The 22,661-nt window shown below is 38.1% G+C and overlaps 1 protein-coding gene across 2 annotated transcripts; it reads right to left on the bottom strand.

Moving 5' to 3' along the window:
- Positions 1-924: 924 nt before the first annotated feature.
- Positions 925-21,750, bottom strand: LOC103697050. Of its 2 annotated transcripts, none has more exons than XM_008778818.4 (9): positions 20,608-21,750; positions 17,483-17,671; positions 12,626-12,718; positions 12,309-12,491; positions 12,131-12,233; positions 11,877-12,047; positions 4,945-7,370; positions 2,104-2,690; positions 925-1,583 (listed from the first exon to the last, which is right to left on the bottom strand). In XM_008778818.4, the coding sequence occupies exons 1-9, from the start codon at positions 20,836-20,838 to the stop codon at positions 1,574-1,576; spliced, it is 3,993 nt and encodes a 1,330-aa protein (XP_008777040.2). In that variant the 5' UTR covers positions 20,839-21,750; the 3' UTR covers positions 925-1,573. The 2 variants fall into 2 exon arrangements, with proteins under 2 accessions (XP_008777040.2, XP_008777039.2); XM_008778817.4 differs by having other exon boundaries at positions 925-1,561.
- Between the last annotated feature and the right edge of the window lie 911 nt (positions 21,751-22,661).

The raw sequence follows: 22,661 nt of genomic DNA, 5'->3' as shown, positions 1-22,661 counted from the left end.
GAATTTGTCTCAATTAGCCAGAAGAAACAGTAAGGCCAACTCCAAGGTAACATTGATGTAGATTATTATAGAAGGATTGGCAAAACCTTGCAGTGAAAACAGAGCAAGTCATATGAATGAAGCATTTGAAAGAACTAATAAACTCTAAACAATTGAGACCTGGCTTGATGGCTAACTAGTTGGAATTATGCGGCCCTATAGAATTTCCTTTCCTTGTTTTCGATTAAAATTGTGTATTCCAGTTATCGGATGGTTACATTGGTGGGAGTGGCTCAATTTGAACCATTCAACTAGCTAGGATTCCATTAAGCAATGAGTGACAGAACAGATGGAGCCATCTGTGATTTAATATGTGCTCATTTTGGGATCTTCAATGGTATTCCTTGATGGTGTGGAATATATTGCAATTTTTCCCCAGCACATTCTCACACAAGGGACCGTTTTTGATTATTAAATTATATAGAGCAAAAGGGTTATTGATGTATTTATTTAAGTAATCTCTAAATACGGGTCTATTTTTTTCCAGCACTTGCTCTCACACTAGGAATGTAGTCCCCGGTGTTTCATTCTCAAAAAACAAACCATGACGTGTCCAGTACTGCAATGTAATCACAGTCATCCAGGATTGAGGTGGAAAGAAATCTCCATCAGCAGTCATACTACAGGTTGAAGCCATAGGCAGCCCTCCTCGGCTTACTGTTATACACTCCAATTAACAGGAATCAATTTGCACAAAAAGATCTTTAAATGCAGGATTTGGCTTGCCCTCACACCCTTTATCTTTTAATGTTTGGATCTTGTATTACCTTGCCATGGTCTTGATACACCAAAAAGAAAAAGAAAAAGCATTATTGGTTGAACAAAAGCTAAATTCATGCATTACTGAAAAAAGACAACTTTAAAAGTGGCTGCTGTAGACATGAGTAGACTGAAAATAATTTAACTAATCAAAAACACGGAGAACCACAATTTACAGAGTTCCTACATCAGAAGAACATACATTCCTAGGGAAACAAAAGAGAGTTCAACACATCAAGAAGATAAGAGTAATTTCTCATCTCCTTATTTTTGCGAACTTTATAATATCAATGTTACCAAAAACAATGAACTAGTAAACCTTGGTTTAAAGAACAAAATCTTTGTAATTAGGAATCCTAGAATGAACTTCTACGTAACAAGTCAACCTTAATAGCTAAACATCTAGTCCTAGAGCATTTTTTGGATGTTAATATGTATTCCTAGAAGGCAAAATTTTCCACCTTTTTACACTGCCGTCATCTCTCTGCCATACTTTGAAGAAATAGGTGGATCAAGAATCATTTTCTAGCGTACATACAAAATCCTATGTAGAGGAAAATGATGTTAAGGTACACAAGAAAAAGTAAAGGAACAACAGCAAAGTGAAACCCACTTCAGTCAAGAGAAAGGGGAGAAGAAGAATGACTGATGTTGAGAAGGTTTGCTGTTATAGTTGTTCCCCCCACCACTAAATCCCTAGTTTGGAAATGACAGCGGTGGGAAATCCTCGTCTTTCAACTGATAATTCCTCTGGACCATTGATCTGGAAAAATAATTAAAGTGCCCTGTTAAGATCATAAATTAGCAGCATCACAAAAGATCCCAATGAATAATACGCAATAGAAGCTGAACAAAGTTAAAGAAAGAACTTACAAGAAATCTAACATTAACTCCAAGATCATTTCTAAAAAACTCTAATTTTTTTAAAAAATGATAACTTTCAAGCTACCCTAGATCACTCGAACTATAAAGTTTAAGTGGATGGCTTATAACCATCAACAATTATCTAGAAGAATCTAATGTTCTGATCATCAATTATGTTTAGTAATATTTATCACCTTACTTAGGAAGCAATCATAACAATGTTTTAAGCATTGACATACAATTCCACAGGAACTGGTGAAGTTTCCCCATTCATCGATCATTATGGGATGAACAAAGTTTGACCTTTTAGATGAATCAGTTGTCAGTAGAGACATCTCTATTTGCATTTTGCAGCAGTATTTTACAATTGCTTCCATATAGATTACAAACAAATAAAATAGAAAAGGAAAATGAACGGTAAATGATGAGAGCTAACACTACCTCTGTAGCTTGGGTGTAGAGGGCTGATCTGGAGAAGGGCGGGAAGAACTTCCCTTATACCTCTGCTCATATGGCCCCCTGACAGGATTTGCATCACTGGATGGTGCAACTTCATTCGTACCAGATAAATGGACCGGACCAAGAGAGCCAAACTCGAGGGATTCAGCATGCGAACCATACCCAATACCTTGATCGTATGAATACAGCATGACAACAGGTGGAACTGCAGGACCTGTTGGACTGACACCACTTGAGTTCACTGTGGGCACTGGATACATGCCGTATGCCATATTTGGTGAGTTGGGCAAGGAGTTTGCAACCCCAAAAGATCTGCTCTGGCCTTGGTCTGAGGCAAGAGGCTCATGCCTGTGCCGACCCCATGATCTGTCAACGTGATTGTCGGTTGTAGATGATCGGTCAGATCGCAAGCGGCGCTTCTCAGCTGGGGTGCGGCCATAACTGCGCCCAGAGGCTCGTGATTTTTCATAGATCCAGCTGCCTTCTCTGTCAGCCTTGTCATTCCTGTCATAATTGTAATTCCCTCTGTGGTTTCTTGTACTTGATTGTCGATCTCTGAATGAAATTTTCTGGAGAAAAGGAGAAGCAAAATCAGTTCCAAGTATCAACCAGGGATGATATTCTTGTGAAAGGCCAAATATTCATGTTTCTAATACACAAAACAACAACATTTCTGTTTTCTAAATAGATGATCCAAGAGTCTTAAATTCGAAATGCACAAAGAAGATTTTCATGGTCTTCTACATGGATGACAAAAAGTATTGAGAAGAAAACTATAGGCAAAGATTTAGAAGACTAGAACCTTAGTGACAGAATTAAGTAGCAGAAATGCTGCAAAATGCAAAGGTCAGGTAACAGACAAAGCACACCCATGACTTGAGTATTGTTCCTTCAAACAACAAACAACAATTGTGGAACTGCTACAGTGTTAGCATGAATATCAATGGTGCCTTTTGAAAGCATAATGTTACTAATAAAGTAAAACCGTCACCCTGAAACCATAAGCAAATACAGCATTACTATCTCTGAGAATGTGCCCATACATTCATAACAATTAATCACAGGCTTTAGGCGCATATGTTGCCATAATGGTTCTTCAACATATTAATTCACAAATAGAAAACATAAGCAGTCAGAGTAGAAACTCTGCCACCGATCTTTTCCTGAGAATCATTGACTATGATACCAACGTGAATGCTGAAAGCTTAAACTGGGACTTATATTTGACTCCATCTTTTCTGTAGAGGCCCTCCAAATAGCAACAGATCAAAATAAGTAAATAGCTTCCAGCATTCTTGGTGCTAAGATTTCAGAGGCTAAAGAAGACTAGCTTAACGAATTTTTGCTACTCCAGAGAAACAAACCAAATATCAAGGTCATGACTGAACTGCCAAATGGTAAAACGGGCAGAGAGTGAAAACGCATATAAAAGGAATTCATAAAATGATGCCCACTTTCTACCTACAGCTTAGCAACAGACAAGATGGATATCAGCCTCCTAAGATAACACCCTCCCTAATCAGAGCCTCAAAATCCATACCAAAATTCCAGGTCTTTAGAAGAACAGCAGGCTAATAACAAGCAAAAAACATTCCCACAAGCTAAAACCCTGACAAAAGCAGGTAGTCGAAAGTACACATACATCTTCGTGTTTCCATAAATGATACCCAGATTCTTCTATCTGCCTAAAGTACTATTTTTGAACGTATTGATGCATGTATGAAAACCAATTCTTGCAAAATTCTTCTATATACAGAGTTCTGATTTATACAACAAAGACAGAAATGGTCTACAAAGCAAATCTCGACAACCCTGAAACTTCCCATTGTTTTTGTTATGTAAAAGCAATAGATAATCACAACATATTTCAGAAATACAAGAACACTAAGAAACAGTTGACATAATTATACATTCTTAAATAAATTAAAACTATGCACATAAGACTCCCTAAAGCAAAATAATATAATAGCACAGTGAGCCATGGTTATAATACACCGAAAAGAATAATTATTATTACAGAAAAAGGTGATGTTGAAGAGGAAAACTGGCAACTCCACTGCCAGGGTTGAGGAAATTGCTCCATTTGCATGGAGTCCTACGGAGAAAAATATCTTACTTTTAAACTTCAAATGAGTTCCTTGGAAAGGAAATGACCCTCATGGCTGAAAAGACAAAATGACCAGCTTATATGGGGTCCTCTTAGGCCCCTTTCCTAAGTTGACAGGAGTACTCATTAACATACGTAAAAAGAAAACAGAAGCAGAAATGAATTTGGTCCCTTGAGGTGGTAAATACACCAACATCCATGAAGATAAAAGTTGACACACACACACACAGCAGGAAAGCAAGAGAGAGGGAGCAAGAGCGACAGAGAGCGAGAGAGAGAGAGAGAGAGAGCATGGCCGGGCCACTTAGTCACATCTAAGGCGTCCTTGCTCGCTCCGTAACTTCTATCTACTCCATGGTATAAAACCGACATCCCTGTTGTATCTATGCTTGAGGTTGACCATCCGCATTTTTCCACCACGCTTTTTCCCTCCCGTGCATTTTCTCATCCCACTCCTCCATCTTAAGTTCGATGCACTTCCCCTTTCTCCACATGGTTGTGTTAACCACAAGGTCAAATGTTTGAGTCCTTCTAGCATTTATTATTTATTTATATAATTTTTTTTAATTAAATATACAAGAACACATGCATCGCACATACGACATTCTGGTTTTAAGGGGAATCTAATTCTCAACTTTAGATAATGACACAGCACTGCAGCACAGTTATGCCTTCATCAGTTAACAAGCAATATAGATATTGAGAAATGTACTTACAGGATTTGGCAGATAGGTTCCAGTACCACCACGGTATCGAGGGACTTCATCTCCAAAACGTTGAAAAACACCAGAAGTCCTATGAGGCCCTGGCTGAAGAGGTGTAACAGGAACCAGTCGGGGGCCATAACTCATGATCTGCGTAAAGAGGTTTCCATTGGCTGAGAATGGTCTACCAGGACCATCCCATGGAAAATGACCCTGTAAGTATACTGGCGGCACCATAACAGGAGATTGGTACATAAAAGGCCCATGATAATGAGCATTCTGGCATGATCGCCCGTATTGCAGATTTTCCCAATGGCTAAGGAAGTCACCATTGAGAATATCTGACTTATGCTCCCCAGAGGGCTCAGGATCGTCACTTCTGAAAGCGCCTGAACTCATGTGAGGCTCGGACTGATCGAGGCTATCGGCTGAATCATGATTCTGAGCAGATGGAATTATATGACCATGATCTAGTCCTTCATCCGTGTCAAATTGGTTTGTTGATCCATCAGAACTGCCTCTCACAGATGGAATATTATATAGTGGGAGCATTGCCAAAAATGGAACTGGAGGACCAGTAGGATAAAATGCAAATGGCAACACCCTGGAATTCTCTACAACCCTCTGTCCTGAGCCATTGACAATCATTGGCGCAGCAGGAATCACAGATTCTGATCCACTTATTTGTGCTGGTTCATATCCAGATAACTGCTGGGTTCTAGCATGCGCTGAAGCCTCATCATTTGCCTGTGCTGAAGAATGCTCAGACGAGCCCTCCAGCTGCCAGTCACCCTTTGATTTCCCGTGAAATGATGCCAAAACTGTAGAAGGCGTGGTTCTTCTTCCCCATTTATCCCTCGTTGACTTGGAGGTTTTTGCAGATCCATCAGATGAACTTTCAGAGGCAGGCTTGCTCCTAGAATGATTAGCCTGTGACGCAGGAATGTACCTCATATTCCCATTTCTGTCACTAGAGTAAATATCATTGCCTCTGCTGGTTTGATTCTGGAAGGCAGCGTTGCATTCTTCACTTACTACACTAGTTTCTTTAGTAAACTTGTGATGTCCTCGTCTAGAAGGACCAGAATTACTGGCTCGTAATGAAGAAACATGGTTAAATCCTCCTGGAGTTTCATGCTGCTTGTCCTCAGAATGAAGTACCTGAAAACCTCCATTTTCAGGGTCAAACCCCTGATCAGAGCTAGGATCATGTTCAAGCAAACAGCTATCACTTTCCTCAGTGTTCATTTCTTCCATGCCATAACTCTCATAAGTAGGGTCAACCACATCTTCTGAGTTCGAACTGAAAGCAGGAGTTGGGAAATAAGGTGACATAGGCGAAGAAACAAAGCCTTGAGGAAACGGTATACCGGATGCCCATGGAGACTCAATCACAGGAATGGTAGTGGGAACAGAACCTGCCAAATTTCTCTGACTATAACCCATTGAAGCTAGAACAGAGGGAGGTAATGAAAAAGGTAGATGAGAACCCAAATGAATTGGCATTTGAACCTGCCCAACTAAATTATGTATACTTGAAGATGCCATCATATTAACCAAATCTTGCTCTTCCTGGTGCATATCCAATGCCTCAGATACAGATGCATGTTCTTCCATGACAGTTGCGAAGCCATCATCATGATGATAAGTATTTGAAACATTATTTGAATCAGCAGCTTCAAGACTTTGCTGGGATGAATCAAAATATCTTGCATCCTGGCTCCTTGAAACAACAGAACCTATGTTCTTTCTTCTACTACCATGATCCAACTTTGATGAGGCAATCAAGTTATTCCCTGTGTCAGGAGCTCTGTTACAACTCCCTCTAGATAAAACTTCAGAAGATGTGTCAGTTAGCTCTGGACTCGAGTGTGTCCTTGCAAACTGAAACCTGCCAGGTCCCCCATGGTCATTCACAGAGTGGTCAGGCCTCAAAGTTTTGTGACTCTTGTCAGCTTGAACAAATTCTCTGGAGCCATTATTCGTCTCAATGTCGTCAGAAACCCTAGAATTAAACTGGCTTCCATAACTTTTCTGGCTCTGAGTATGAGAAACTGCAGATGTTGTACTTCTCCTATGTATGTTCTGAGAGTGTTGGTTGATGGTCTTTAGAATCTGAGATGAGGTGCCATAAAAAGGAAGCCTACCATCAGTCTGACAATCATGAGTAGCAGGCAACAGAACATTTTCATTCCTTTTCTTGATGCTTGAACTGCTTCTGGAACTGTTTGATTCTTCAATTGAGACACCTTTTAAAGGTTGCAAGTGCCACAAATTTGGGGTAGGAGCATCAGGACGATGGCCACTGCCATGTCTCTCCCATGTGTTCATGAAGAACTGATTTAGTTCAGCAATCAGGTCCCCTTCTGGACACTCTAGTAACCTTGCCAGCTTTTTGGCCCCAAATGCAAAGGCGCTGCGTATCCTAAAAAAATTGCCTGCAAAAGTACAACTAAATTAGATGATTCCTGAAAAAGTATAATGATATAGAATGATGCAAAAAAAAAGCCTGTTTCCTTATGACGCCAATAACCACGGAGAAGAGGGGTTTACAAACTGATGGTGTTTAACACCAGTATCAGGTGAGATTCTCTGAACCTCAAGAAAGGAAATCAGTAAAATGGTTGTGTATCTTTGTATAAGCATGCAAGTGCTTATAATTTTTGCAGGGTTAAAAGCACATAATTAAATAAAAATTGTTTATTGTGATTAGCCATCAATTGTTGATAGTTGGGACAATGTTTGGTAGGTTATTGATAAACTTCAGCACCACAAATCAAATTATAACATAGAAACATATCATCCCCTCAAAAAAAACATAACATCACAAAGCAGTCTTTGAATTCATATGTGATTTTAGCAAAATTTCTTGTCTTTGGATTTCCACAAGCACAGAGAATAATCCAAGTCTTAAAATATAAATACAACACATTCTGTTGAGATCTGACAATATAGCAGCTACAAAACAGAGAGCTCATGCATGCATTCCACACTCAGATAGATAAAGGCTGGAGCTTGAGGGATTTAGAAAATCATGTTGCACGTGAGAGACACTTTTGAAGTGTATATGCATCAGACCAGGCCAAGCTATATTGGAAGTGTTGGGTGATAAACAAGCAGAGCACCCTATAGTGTTTTAAAGACCGAGATTAGGTAACCATCAAGCACCTTTCTCTTTTATTTTGCAACCTTTCAACTAATCATTTATCTAATAATTGTTAAAAATTATCATTCATTTCTTAGCATCTCAAAGAAACATTATCTACTACTTTTTCTATAAATCTTGAGGTGAAAAGCCAAATGCATTGGAGATTCTACAAAATCTCATTATATTAGTCCACTAAAGTTTTAGGAAAACGGAGGCACATATCACAAAGATTTTTATCACTGAATCTGATTGTACGGTAACCAACACACCCAACAAACTGTTTGACCACTTACACTACACTGAGAAAATATACGCTAACAGAAGGACACCCAGAGGACATCATATAGGAGTTGTAACAAAAATCACACTTTTTCACCATACGTCGGGTTCTGCAAATTATTTCTATACAACCAGATAGATAATTCCCAACAAGGAATACACAGGCACATTTATTTAATATATATTTAAGGTTCCATGAAAAGTAGCCAGTTTCCAATTTCTGAGGTTTTATGCATAGTGCATTCTACATTTTTCTAGGGTTTAACTCAGTATAAGGCCTCTAGAGATCAAGAGAGACTAGAAAGAAATTCAACAAGCTCTTATTTCATACTTAATATCATCTTTACAAGCTAGTCCTTTGATCTCAACTATATTTCGATCAGCCTAAAACAACCTAAAAACTAGATCCATAATCTGACCCTTCCTGTACTTCAATAATTGTCAGAATTGTCCTATAATGGTCTATCTGGCAGCATGGAACCTTATTGTCATTAACCCAAAAGTTTATTATTTTCCTAATTAAAATTTCATCCTTCACTTTCATATTCACTTCCATTTATCCTCATCCAGATCAATCCCTGTAGATGTACCCCGCATCAGCAACACTTTAATTGATATGTGGAAGACCTTAAAACATTTGTGCTTGTGAAAGTATGGGTCCTAAAACTAGTCATAACCATACAAAATGATTATTTAATTACCTGCACTTGTCTAGATCTAACATCTTTAACTATATTGTATGCACAATTGTCTGGCAATGCCAGCATCTTATAGCATAAAATAGTGGTGTCAACTTGATTATGCAACACAATCACATTCAAACATGTAAACTAATGGCTCATGAAATTTGAATCCTTAGCATGGTTAATATTATGCATGCAGACTAAGTCAATGAAACTTTGTTATTCTTGATCTAAACTTGCTCATAATCATACCAATTTCTCCACCTTTTAGGTTATTAACCCTTAAAGCAACCTTAAATTTGACTCCAGATTGAGAAAAGCAAAACTATGGAAAGCCGAACTGGCCCATACCAGCCGGTTCGGGCCATTCTGTGGCATCTAAGAGGGGGGGGGGGGGGGTACCGAGTATGGCGTACCTGAGCAAAACCAAATTTCAGTTTTGGTTTTCTCCTCATCCTTAAACAAAAATTCCAGCAACATGATTTTTAATGTTAACAAGTACACATCAACTGCAGGATTAGGCTTAAGCACCTACCAAAAAATCCCCACTGATCTCGTATCCAAGAATATGATCCTTTTTCCCCATATGGCAAAACACTTCAACCGCAAGCAACATCAACATGACTAGCAACAATAGCTACATCATAAATAACTGCTATGAACATTTCAGGTTGGTAGCTGACAGTCTTAAGGGGAAACAGAAACATATATTAATTCCTTACCAATACATTTGACATTATTTAAAAAAACGCTAAATGAAGACCATATACCTTGAGCAAAACCAAATTTCAGTTTTGGTTTTCTTCTCATCCTTAAACAAAAATTCCAGCAACATGATTTTTAATGTTAACAAGTACACATCAACTGCAGGATTAGGTTTAAGCACCTACCAAAAAATCCCCACCGATCTCGTATCCAAGAATATGATCCTTTTTTCCCATATGGCAAAACACTTCAACCGCAAGCAACATGACTAGCAACAATAGCTACATCATAAATAACTGCTATTAACATTTTAGGTTGGTAACTGACAGTCTTAAGGGGAAACGGGAACAAATATTAATTCCTTACCAATACATTTGACATTATTTAAAAAACGCTAAATGAAGACCATATACCAAAAGGAGAATACACAAGGAGAGATGTTTCATTAAAACTAGAGCATGTTATTTACCTAAAATTTGCTCGATGATATAAATTGCAGGGCATATACCAACCAGGACTCTTACTTAATTGGTATTCAACAAATGATTATGTTCTTATATACTAAAGTATGATGTATGCTCGATTACAATGATTAACCAGACTTAATCAATCACAAAATGTGATTGACCTTTCCAACAAATAGCATCTAGTTCCCCTTCATTTTGACCTTTCCAAATAATAGAAAGCCTAACACTCCTTGTTCAGAACCTCTTCTAATCATCACAGTGCATGACTACAGCATCCCCATTAAATCCCTATCATCAATCCCTATAATTTTATCATATGCAAAACTCCAATCTTCCTCAAACATATTTGTTCTACTCAAAACCAAACCAAGCATTCTTTTATATGGTAAAGTCATTCTATGTACTTACAGCTTCTTCCATGTTGAAAACAGCAACATTTAAAACATGGTTGGTCACTTTATTGTTCAATATTTAATTCGAAAGAATGTTAGGGTGATAAAATCTACAATAAGTCATTCAAATGCTAGTTTCATGGTCCAATAAGAAAAAGATAATAAAATTGGTAATAACAACATGAGAGAGAGAGAGAGAGAGCTCAAACTATGAATTTTCCTACTGCAAAAGATCTCAAATATCAACTCCCAGAAAATTTTTAGCTCAGCATTTTTAACCAACTCAGGTCAATGCACACATGTGTTGCTTAGAAGTTGCAGGCTCGATTAAGATAAAACAGTTCAAATATTTCCCTTTGAAAAAGAAACGAACTAGATCATAATACACAGCTTTACACTGCACATAACCAGTAATTGGTCTACATGAAATCATTGAAAATGAAATATGGAAGCACAAAGGCATTTGCCTTATATATCATTCTAAACACCACTGGTATAAGCAAGATATTATGATTAAGAAGATAACAGGCAAAAGCTAACCAATGCTAGAACTGTAAATCCATATTGGACCCTTGGTGCAGATAAAGCTATGTAAAATGCAAAAAACTTTGTTAAAATTTCTTTGTTAGAGAAGCCATAGGCTCAAAGTTTCTTTTTTAAAGAAGAAAAGAGTTAAAAGATTAAGGATAATCCTGTGATCAACGAAAAAAATAATGCAGAAAGAAACATGAGAAATAGCTATTAAACTTAAAGAATGCAGGTTTAAGCTCAAGCAAAATGATAAAACTTTGGAATATGGGGGAAAAAAAGATGCTCAAGGACTGTACGAAAAATTAGAGGGATATTGATATTCTAAAAATATTTGTGCATTTCCTGGAAATATAATTTAACTAAAACACTTAAATTGCTTCAGACAATTAGGACAAGACAAGGTCAACTGTTTCAAAATTCTCTCTCTCTAGGTGTGTATTAAGCTACTATGCGGTTCTCTTGTTTAAGACAGCAAATCAGATCTGTTTGCTCAAGAACTTATTCCCTCCCCCTGCCCCCTCAAAACAAAAATACACTTTCACCCAAAGTGCATAGAGAAACAGATCCATCTTGTTTAGATTGTGAAGAAAACAACAATACATTTTTTTCTTGCAACATAAAAGATAATTTTTTTATAGATTTCATTTTCAAATAAGCACCAATTAAGCAGTTTTCACCCAATATAAAGGAAAGAAAATTAACATCAAACAAGAGCTGAGCTAATATAAGTGCATTATACCTTTACTAACACTGCGTCCAAGGTTGTTGTTTATGCGTAAGGGATCAATAATATTAAAATGCTTTGAAACAAAAGGCTGATCAACTGGCATAACTGCATATACCGTACTACACATATCAAGAAAGACTTTGCTGAGCAACAGTTCACCGCTATCCTTTCGAGGAGGTTCCACTGAATGATATTTCAAAGGTCAGAAATAAGAACCGGCACTTATATCTATGTCCCATTAGTAAAAGTAAAATGGTTGAACTCACCAGCCATATCTGGAAGCGAACTAATAGGTACAGGACCCCAGAGGCTAACACAAAAGTTATCCCAATCAAAGTTGCTGAAAAACTCTAAAAAACGATATAGGACCTATAATTCACAATGATAAGTACCATTAGATTCAAAATCTAATAACGAGAAGGAAAAAAAAATAAATGAAATTACCTCAAGCGGTCCAGCAAAAGAATTATTAAACACATGAAATATATATAGAACCAAAGTTTCCAAAGCATATGTAGAAATGAGGCCATGATGAGCACCCAATATACGGCTCTCATAGTAACACCAGGCCTTGATCAATATAATACTCCGTTTGAATAAGTGGTCTTGATTTATCATATGATCAATCTGTAGAAATTTAATATTAATTAGAAAAAGGTTCTATAAATGCTCAAAAGACTTCACAAATGCATCTAAATATCACATTTCACCTTTTTTTTGAAACATAAATTTGAGTGATACTTAAGGCACCAGTAGCTCACCTGTTCCAGAAAACAGAGCGTACATAACCCACCTAGCTGATTAAATGATATATCAACCACAATATCTTCTACGAGACACTTTATAATCTTTACCTGCAAATATATATAAAATTGGAGGTTAAATCTGCATATGAAATGTGGACAGCATTAATGAAACATCCTAATGGCAGAAACACAAAGAAAGCTAGAAGTACTATCCTATTGAAAAAAAAGCAGCTTTATCACAGCTAATGGCATCATCTGAATCTGAACCTTAATGCGGATTAAATTTATGATGAAATTCACAGATGATGAAGAAAGAGAACTGCATCAAAAAGGCTTGATAATTATGTTTACACCATGCAACCAGATAATACAGACAGTAACTAAAAAAATAACTGACAAAAGTATGAATACAGAGTATTCTTATACTAGATCAAGGAAGACTTAGAAACTACGTGTGGTATTTAACATACTCAAAAAACCATTTCAAAAAAGAATATTAAACTACCAGATTGCACAAAAAAAACTTCTGGGATCTCAGCCTCTTAATTGTGGACCAGAGATTTATATCACCCTTTAAATGATGCAGAGACATAGCTCATATGGTTGTTCACTTTAATGTTGTCATTTCTATTATAACACCTGTTGATGCTCAGATGCAGAATTGTCTAATAGCAATATCACAGTAAAATGGCAGAACTATTCTTTCAGCAAGAAAAACATGGATATGATCCAGCTCCCAATTGCTAAATGTATAAAACTAATGAATAAGGATTGTCGAACCAGCAGGTTGGATTGGTACCGCCAATACTATACCCAGTATTCTAAAAAGCAGCAGCAGAATTAAGGCAGTCAAAGGACTACAAAACACATATCCGGTATGCAAGCACATGTATGGTTAATATTCTTAAACCATATAAAAATACATAAAATATATTAAGTACAACAAACATCAATAATAATAGTAATATTTTCAGAATAATAAATATCAATATTAATAACAGTAACAACTAACAGCTATTGCTTATTATTTAGTACTTAATACTAATAGTGACTGTTATTACATAATTCAAACCCCCAATCAACATGATCATCAATTTGAATATGCTTCATCCGCACATGCCCACAAAAGAGAATAATACTTTTAGCTCCATAATGCTAAGCGGGTCATATATGTAGCCGGAAATAGTAATATTTTCCCGATAATAAATATCCAATATTAATAACAGTAACAACTAACAGTTATTGCTTATTATTTAGTACTTAATACTAATGGTGACTCTTATTATATAATTCAAACCCACAATCAACATGATCATCAATTTTAATATGCTTCATCCGCATATGCCCATAAAAAAGCAGAATACTTTTGGCTTCATAATGCTAAGCGGGTCATATATGTAGCCATATAATGCTAACTGAGCATACATATGGCTGCACAGTGCCAAGTTGACTCTCTTCTTAGCTCATATGCGATATGACAACATATGATAACTGCATATAGGTAGTGCGATGCAGCTAGGAGAATGCATACACATATGCAGCTGCGTGGCAACCTTATACACCGTATTTTTAAACACTAACTATACCTTTTCAACCAATAACCAACACCCAGGACTGGTGCTCGACATTGGTCCCTACGTGGGATGGAATGTCCTGCTGCCCGTCCTAGTTCAAACCGGTTAGAACCAAGCGATCGAAGGTGCAACCTGACTAATTTAGCTAATTCTCAAAGAAAAGAGAGAGAGTTCAATAGAGGTGGGGGGCATGCTCTCTTTTCTCATTCCTTTGATTATGGAGGTGGGGTATGCAAGCAGAAACAGAGAGAGAAAGGGAAAGGAGAAAGGAGGGGAAGTAGGGCAAATCCGGCATCCCTTCACAATGATCCAATTTCCTCGATGCCAAAAATCGTGCACATCTAGTAAGTTACCACTCCCTTTTTTCTCAACTACTAATTTGGCCAAAAATTAACGGGGAAGTCATGCAAAAAACAACACAATGGTCACTAAAACTTCATTTAAGATAAAAAAATTTAATGGAAAACAAAAAAATAATATCCTGATAAGGTACCCAAATGAAGGATTGTTCAAAGATTTAGGAGAGGACCATCCTGGCACTATACCATTCAAGTAAAGTACTAGTACAGGTTTTGGACCCGTATCTTAAACCTTGCTATAAATATTAAATATTAACATTTAAATATAAATATTAGACTAGACACAAAACTGCTGATGATTACTAAATGCAAGGTTTTACATAAAATCTCATAAATGAAAACATTCATCCACAACTGGAAATAAAAGTCATAGTTGTATGAAATATGCCCTTTTTTCAAGAACATTCCTAACATAATTAAGTGAAAAAATGCAGCAAATAGATAGTTCATCTTAGCCTTAACAACCAATCATATCCATAGATGACCTTTAGACTAGTTAGCATAATTAACTTGAGCATTGAGTTCTTTTCCCTTGCACCATGAACGAGACAAAAACATGCATTACTAAGTATTTCATTATAAAATGTATGATGACATATAAATTATATGATCAATAAAAGCAATAAATACTTCAAGCTCATACATGCATGGACACCTAAAATGTCCACTTACTTTTTCCATCCCTGTTGTGTACCTAATCCTATCTTTTGCTTTTTCAACTAAAAAATACAGTCTATCCACTTGGTATTTGTACTTCTTTCTGAAGTCAGTGCGACCATATTCCCATCTCCAGCCTAATTAAAAATGTCCTCGTGTGGCCTCTAGAGTTTTCCCCTTCAATAATATTGTTGGCCAGTCCACTTTGTTAATGGTCCACTTCTCAAGCCTCGTTCACAGGCTTGGTTGACTCATTAGCATGCATTTCTTTCTTGCCAATAACATTAGCTCAAGCTTAAGAGATCCATTATAAAGATCGTACATGAGATCATCTCCACACCTTACAAACTTATCTCTCTAAACTTTCCATCGTTCTCAAGTCTTTAATGCATCCATCAAATTCATCTAATATTTAAATAACTATAAAAACTACAGATCATTGATCATTGATTTAAAATTGACAAAATTCTTGTCAGCACCTATGTGAACTTCCCATAAGCAATTTCACTTTGTATCTCAACCTATTCCTAGCATATATTCATATCGACCTTCATAATGCTTCAAGTGCATAAACATGCACATACATAACTATGTACAAGGTTTTAAATACTGGCATCAAATCCTATACCCTTTTTCCATCGAAATGGTATAATAGCAATATCAACAGTACGTACTGAAACTAATGTAAATGGAAAAACCATCAGTATCAACCAGTACAGACCATTATGGTTAGTATGTATTGATACAGCTGTTTCGACATCCCAACACCTGTACCAATGCCAGTTTTGCATCGGAATTAGAGCCGATCATTGGGTGGGCCTTAGGCCTAAACTATATTCATTTTTAGTCGAGCTTGGGGCCGGGCCTATTTAAAATTTGACATTCTCTGTGCCCAAGCCCAGCCCATGATCAACTCTAATCAGAATGGTATGACTTTCACACCAAAATAGTATCAGTTGTGCCATAACAAGCAAATTTAGTGTATACCAGTTATGCATTGGAATGTATAACCTTCACACCAGTTTGGTACCGGTAAGGTACGCCCAATATAGTACAGTGTGACCGCTCTGGAAAACCTTGATCATGACAAAATTATATGATCACTTTTTTTCTTTTTTTCCTCTCTAGATCTTAGCTACAAATCTTGTAGATGATCAATTTGGGGTTTTGGCTGATCTCTACCCTATTTGACTATTTCTATGTGTTGCAGGCCATCTACAGTACTGAAAACAGATCATTACCCCTTTGATGCTCCTTTCACTCTTTTTTAAAGAAAAATTTGAACCCCGTGATGAGCACATGGGTCTTGGCAGGCTTTATTTGGTTTACAAGAATGTTATTTATTTAATTGTCACTCCTATCTTAACTCCACATTGTTTTTTTGTGACTTTGAGCAGAAGTTCACCATATTATACCTCCAAAATCCACAACAATACTCCCCACCAAACAGCATTTAATACTATGTTCACACTAAATAGTGTTGTAACATGATAGAGCCTTCCAGTTGAACAATAAAACTTTGATTTGCATCTGACAAAACCAGAACCTATTTTGGTTCAATTTACCAAAAAATAGATTTAGAAAAATGAGTAAATAAATTTTGACCAAACAGCCCCATCAGGTAAACTTCCTGCATGACTTTTACCACATACAAACATAGCTTTTGAATACCCTGAATCTCCACTGCGTCAAGAAAATATTCCTAAAATAGCATTCAAACCTGGCATTTATTGGTCAGGCCCTAAGAAGTTGAATTCTCCAAGAACTTCTGGGAAATATCTGTATAATCTGAATAATTACATAATTTCTCAATACTTGTTTAAATTACCAATGATTATATCTTTTCATATGGACCAGCCTGACCAAATATTGCCCAAAATAAAAATTACTGCCATTAACACATCTCATTCCTTGGTTTTCCAATAAGAATCGAAATAATTAATCAAGTTCTCCCAGCAACAAAAAAAAAGACTTCATCTATAATGAATCATTACATGACAAACCTAACAAATTACAAATTCTCATTCTGTTACCACATTACATGTTCTACAAGTGCAAGTACTGGAGAATATGAACCACATTTTAGCCAATCACATATTTGCCATTCTTTTGGCATGGTTAACATAATTAACTTTATCCAATAAATTCAGCAAAAGATATGCCATGTTTGAGACAACTACCACAAACAAAAACTGCACTGCCTAAAGTGTGTACTGGAGCATACTTCAGGCAAATGAACAAAAAGACACAAAATAAATATGCATGAGGTTAGAAGGGCATACTTCTGCTTGAATATACTGAACTTCTTTTACATAAAATTCAGCATTCTCATTCTTCTCTTCATTCTCTAGCACTTCACGGACTCCATTGGCCCATGTATCCTTCAAACTCTCATCTTTACTAAATGCAGTCAAGTCAATATCTCCATCAGGTAAGTATGTCTTCAGAGGTACAGAACCAAATGTGAAAACCTAACAAGCATCATGACAGAAGACACTGAGTCATGTGACAGTATTTAAACAAAATGTTACCTAATTCCAATAAATTATCATAAAAGAAAGAGAAATAAAGTGACCGATAAAATTTGGCATATTTACATCAATAAGATTAGTTACAGAATAAACAGAAACTATATGGCTTTGGGAAAAGAATATCATGGCATTTGCAGAATTCATTCTTTCTATTTCTACTCTGCTTTCCAAAAAGCTACATTCACCAACTTATTTTTAAAAAAAAATGAGGTAGAAAAACAGAACTTAACCTAACAGAAAAAAACTTAACTGCAAATGTGAAAAATTAAAAAGCAAGATCTGCATGGCACCTAGTGATAATGACAACTTAAAAATAACCCACCACATGCAATAGAATGCATTAAGCTGTCACGTATAACACCAGGCAAGCATCTAAGATACATTATCAAAAGAACGAGGAGGATAAATAAGAAATGGACAAGGTGTTGGAACCACACTATCAATTAAGGCACAAGCTCGAACATGTCAGGAATTAACAAAACAATAATTAAACAAAAGTGTTTGTGTGAAAAAGACCCACAAACATGCTAAGATGGCAATGGGGGAATCAGATAAGGTATAACTGATTATATTATGAGAGGCTATGACGGTAGCCTGATGGATTGCTGAAATCATAATTCATCTAAAGGAAGTCACATGAGTAAACCCCCAAATAATAGGCATTAAAAGTGTAACTATCTATACTATTACCACTAAGTACAGGGATGAGAGCGAGCTAGGCCAAGCCTTAGGCAGTGCCAGCAGAAATACCATCTCTAAAACAGCCCAACCAGCCAGATAACCCTACCAAGGTATAAAATTTTAGTAGTAGCTACACTCTATCCTTACCCAAATGCTAACTACAAAATAAACATAAAAATGATTCTAATGCCCAGTTTTTAGTTGACTAAGTCAGATCCATTTTGAGCTGCTATTAGGTTAGACCAACCTTCAAGGAAAGAAAAATGCGAGTTTAATGACACCAAGAAAAATTAGCAAATATGACTCAATCATTCATCTGTCATTAGCTAACAAAAAGCAAAAGCCAAAAAAGGGAAGCCATTATCCAGTTATGGTCTCGGCAATCCAAGAGGGGTGGAATGGGGGCAGACCTAATTTTTGACAATATTTTGCACAAAGTGGCGGCCCTAGGACTTGAACCCACATCATTGCCCTTACATTAAAAAGCAAAGCTACTATTTCACTCAAGGATGGGAGAATCGGTACCGGGCGTACCGGTTGCCCGGCGAGACGAGTCGCTACGGGCCCATACAGTGTCATGCTGTGCCGGCCCGTACTAACACATCTTCTACGACGGGGGAGAGGAAGAGCGAGAGAGGAAAAGAGAGAGAGAGCAGGGGAGAGAGGGAGAGGGAAAGGAGAGAAGAGAGAGGGCAGTCAGCCAACCTCTCTTGCTTCCTCTCCCTCCCTTCTTCACTTTCTCTCTCTCTTTTCCTCTTCTCCTTCTTCCCCTTCGGCAAGCCGTCTCGATATCAATGGCAGAACTGTCCCAGCCCGCCGCCGATATAGCCCGAAATGCTCCGAACTGGGCGATTTGAGACGGTTCCGTAGATATTGATTTCACTATTTCATTACATGTTCGTAGAAGCAGTTTGTTATTAATACCCATCCAAAGCTACCACAAAATAAAAAATCTTAAAATCATTTCAAAACACTTTCCATCTATGTATTTTCTAGCCTCATCCTATTGTTTCAATCACTAAACTTGTATTCATAACCCACTTCACATCAAGGTCGCCCAAGCCTGGTGCTTTTCTACCTTCCTGATGTACCACATCAATTTTCTCATACTCATTAGTCTCCTAGACTTTCCTTACCAGAGAATATTCTAGTCCATAAAAAAGCTAGCCCTAACTATCTAGAGGAAAGTATTGCTCACACAACAAACAACATTCAAAGGCACAACACCACCTCGATAAACACTTCTGTTGTTATTAAAAATGTCATCAATAACATTTCCAACATCTACAAAATAGATATAAACTCAATAGATTCCACGAATATATTACTTTGGCTACCCAAGGATTGAGAAGTTGGTTGTGCAAGTGTGTAGCTCGGCATGTACCATGCTAGGCCTAGACCATCACATAGCATGGCCATGCCAGTGCACACCCATGCATGCTAGTGCATACCATCTACCAAGCACTAGAACAGCATGGCTTGAACCATGCCTATGCCAAGCCAACATGTAATGTTATATGGCACCTGAACTTGGTTGCTCCCTTCAAATAATTCAGAACTCTATTCTCTCATGCTTCCTTCGATTAACCCAACAAGATGTCGCTACTTCTTACCATCATTAATAAGCATTATGTCCTTTATAAATAGAAGAATGTGGTTGTGCCCCTTTATGATCAATGTGTTTGTTAATCATTTTGGTAACCCGGTCTTTCTAGTATCTGAAAATCAACTTTTATATATCCTGCCCTCATGTGAAACCAATCCATTTTAATTCAATACCTTTAAATGCAATTGAAAACAAAACTTTCTAACAGAAAACAAAACCTAGCAAAAAACCAGATATTTTTATGACAAAGTGCAAGCATCCTGCTTAACAACTCAGGATATTTTTGGCAAGTAAAATCAAAATGGCTAGAAAAAAACTAGACAGAACAGTCCATAGAAATGGTTGCTCGAGATTTGATGACTTAATAGCAAAAGATAATAGTTGCAGCATATGACTCAGACGTCTGCAATAAATAGTAGGATGCTAAAAAGTCATTTCAATCTACAAGAAAAAGCCTAACTTCAGACAAATTACGAGGTTAAGAGACGGAAATTGGCAACACCTAGCTATTGTTTTCAAATACCAGAATAAGTGAAAATCTTAAGGTTTGAAGAACTGTCATCTCTGATGAAAAGGTTTGAAGACTCACCTGGCAGGAGAAACACTTTGTTATAAGCCTCTGTACATGATTAGCAACTGCATTCCTTCGATCCTCAGATGGTCTGTTGGGCTGAATGCAAGCAATAAGCTCCGCAGTTCTTTCCTCGGCTTTCAACCACCTCTCCACATCAAGAACTCGGGTCACACTGGCCACTTCATTGGGCAAAAGGCCATTAGGCAACAGGCCACTTGTCTGCGGCCGTCCTCCATGATCGCCCATGCAAGGCTACTGCAAAGTAACTAACCTATTCTGTCTCAAAAAAATGATTCCTTTCCCTTCTTTAATGAGAGCAACCTCAAACAGTTTCTCTCCCAAGAAAATCAGCCCCTCCTATCTCAATTTTTTAACAAGAAGAAGAAGAAGAGGATTGCTACTTTTTCCTCTAACACCAAAAACCACCCTTAGCCTATAAAGATTTTTTTACGCCTTCTTCTCAATAAGCCCACAGGTGGTCAAATTTACAAGGGCAATTAATCTCCCAAATGCTATAACCCAAGAATGATATCTTTTTCTTGTGCGGGTTGCAGGTACCAAAACCCTAATCCTAACGAACCAAACTAACTAAAGGAACATATATTCTTGAAATTCAACAGATTGCCGCGAGATTGAACTGGGAAAATAAAGCGCAGCAAGGGAACAATGAAAAAGAAACCGTGACGAAGGGACCAAGAATCAAGACCCCGTCTTTCTTCTCCAAGCCCTTCAATCCAATCGATCTCACCCGATCCGAGCCCTCGGTTTCGCGAACCGCGGAGACAACCAAGATATCGCCAATGCCGCCAGGATTCGAGTAAACCGGTCAAGAAACACGCAAGCAACTACCGATCAGAAGAAGAAAAAAAACTAAAAATAAGAGAGAAAATAAGGGCACAGAACCCCAGAAAGAGCGCGGCGTCTCGGTCCTCAGAGCGCCCGAGTTCGCGCACGAATCCGAGCTCCAGGCGATGGGGCTCGCGAGAGAATCTCGATATTAGAAACCGAGGGAAAAAGTTTTTCCCTTTTTTTCTCTTCCGCCGTTGGGATTTGGGGGTGCGATCGAGAGAAAGGGAGGAGGAGAGAACGAAGGGAGGAAGGAGAAGAGGAATCGGTGGAAACGGGAGAGACGGGCGAAAAGGATTTCCAATGTTTAGGGTAAAATCTCACTGAGAAATTACAACTATATACGTGACACAACTTTCGATTTTCCCCCCTCGACTTTTTGGGCCTTATCGAACGGCACGCCCGAGTCGGTGGCCGAGTCGGATCGGGCAGCGGCAGCGGGTCTCGGGCTGACAACTCGGGGTAGATCTGTAAAAAAGGCCACAAAATCCCACATAAGAAGGGGTAGTTCTATATACACCCCCCCTATTGCTCAGGACACCCCCCAAAAACCAAAAAAAAAATACCCAAACTAACCTTTAGTGTAATTACCATATTGCCCTTGAAATTTTCTCATACACCCCCTTCCTCCTCCTCCGTTTCGTTTTGAAAAGAAAAAAAAAAACACCCCTCAAACCCCCCTTAAACCCCTCCTCCCCCGTTCCCCCTTCTCCCTCTCGTCGCCGGCATTCTCCCGATCTCCGACCACCTCGCCGGCTTCTCCCGAAATTTTTTTTTTTCACGGTTCGTGCTCCGTTCGGCACTGGATCGCCGAACAAAAGGCTTCTGTTCGGCTGAACAGTGCCGAACAGAAGCCTTCTGTTCGGCAACCCTCAACCGAACAGATCTGTTCGGCTGCACAGTGCCGAACAGAAGGCTTCTGTCCGGCACTGTTCAGCCGAACAGAAGCCTTTTGTTCGGCGATCCAGTGCCAAACGGAGCACGAACCGTGAAAAAAAAATTTCGGGAGAAGCCGGCGAGGTGGTTCCGGGAGAAGCCGGCGAGGTGGTCGGAGATCGGGAGAATGCCGGCGACGAGAGGGAGAAGGGGGAACGGGGGGGTTTTGGGCGTTGGCGAGGTGTTTTGGAGGGGAAGAGCGGGGTGGGGGGGTTTGGGGGGTGTAGAGAGCAATTTAGGTGAGGGGGTGGGGAGGGTGGGGGGTAATTTAGGAATTTTTAATTTTT

This window comes from Phoenix dactylifera, unplaced genomic scaffold (assembly GCF_009389715.1).
Source record: "Phoenix dactylifera cultivar Barhee BC4 unplaced genomic scaffold, palm_55x_up_171113_PBpolish2nd_filt_p 000138F, whole genome shotgun sequence".
Classification (NCBI taxonomy): domain Eukaryota; kingdom Viridiplantae; phylum Streptophyta; class Magnoliopsida; order Arecales; family Arecaceae; genus Phoenix; species Phoenix dactylifera.
The sequence above is the reverse complement of the archived record's forward strand: the minus strand, read 5'-3'. Positions and strand labels throughout refer to the sequence as shown.

What these genes read in the sequence shown, in the direction of transcription:
- LOC103697050 (XM_008778817.4), bottom strand. Translation starts at nt 20,838, where the DNA reads ATGGGCGATCATGGAGGACGGCCGCAGACAAGTGGCCTGTTGCCTAAT. An exon ending in TTCAGTATATTCAAGCAGAA is followed by an intron (nt 12,719 to 17,482) that starts GTATGCCCTTCT and finishes ATATATTTGCAG; the next exon opens with GTAAAGATTATAAAGTGTCT. An exon ending in CGCTCTGTTTTCTGGAACAG is followed by an intron (nt 12,492 to 12,625) that starts GTGAGCTACTGG and finishes AAATTTCTACAG; the next exon opens with ATTGATCATATGATAAATCA.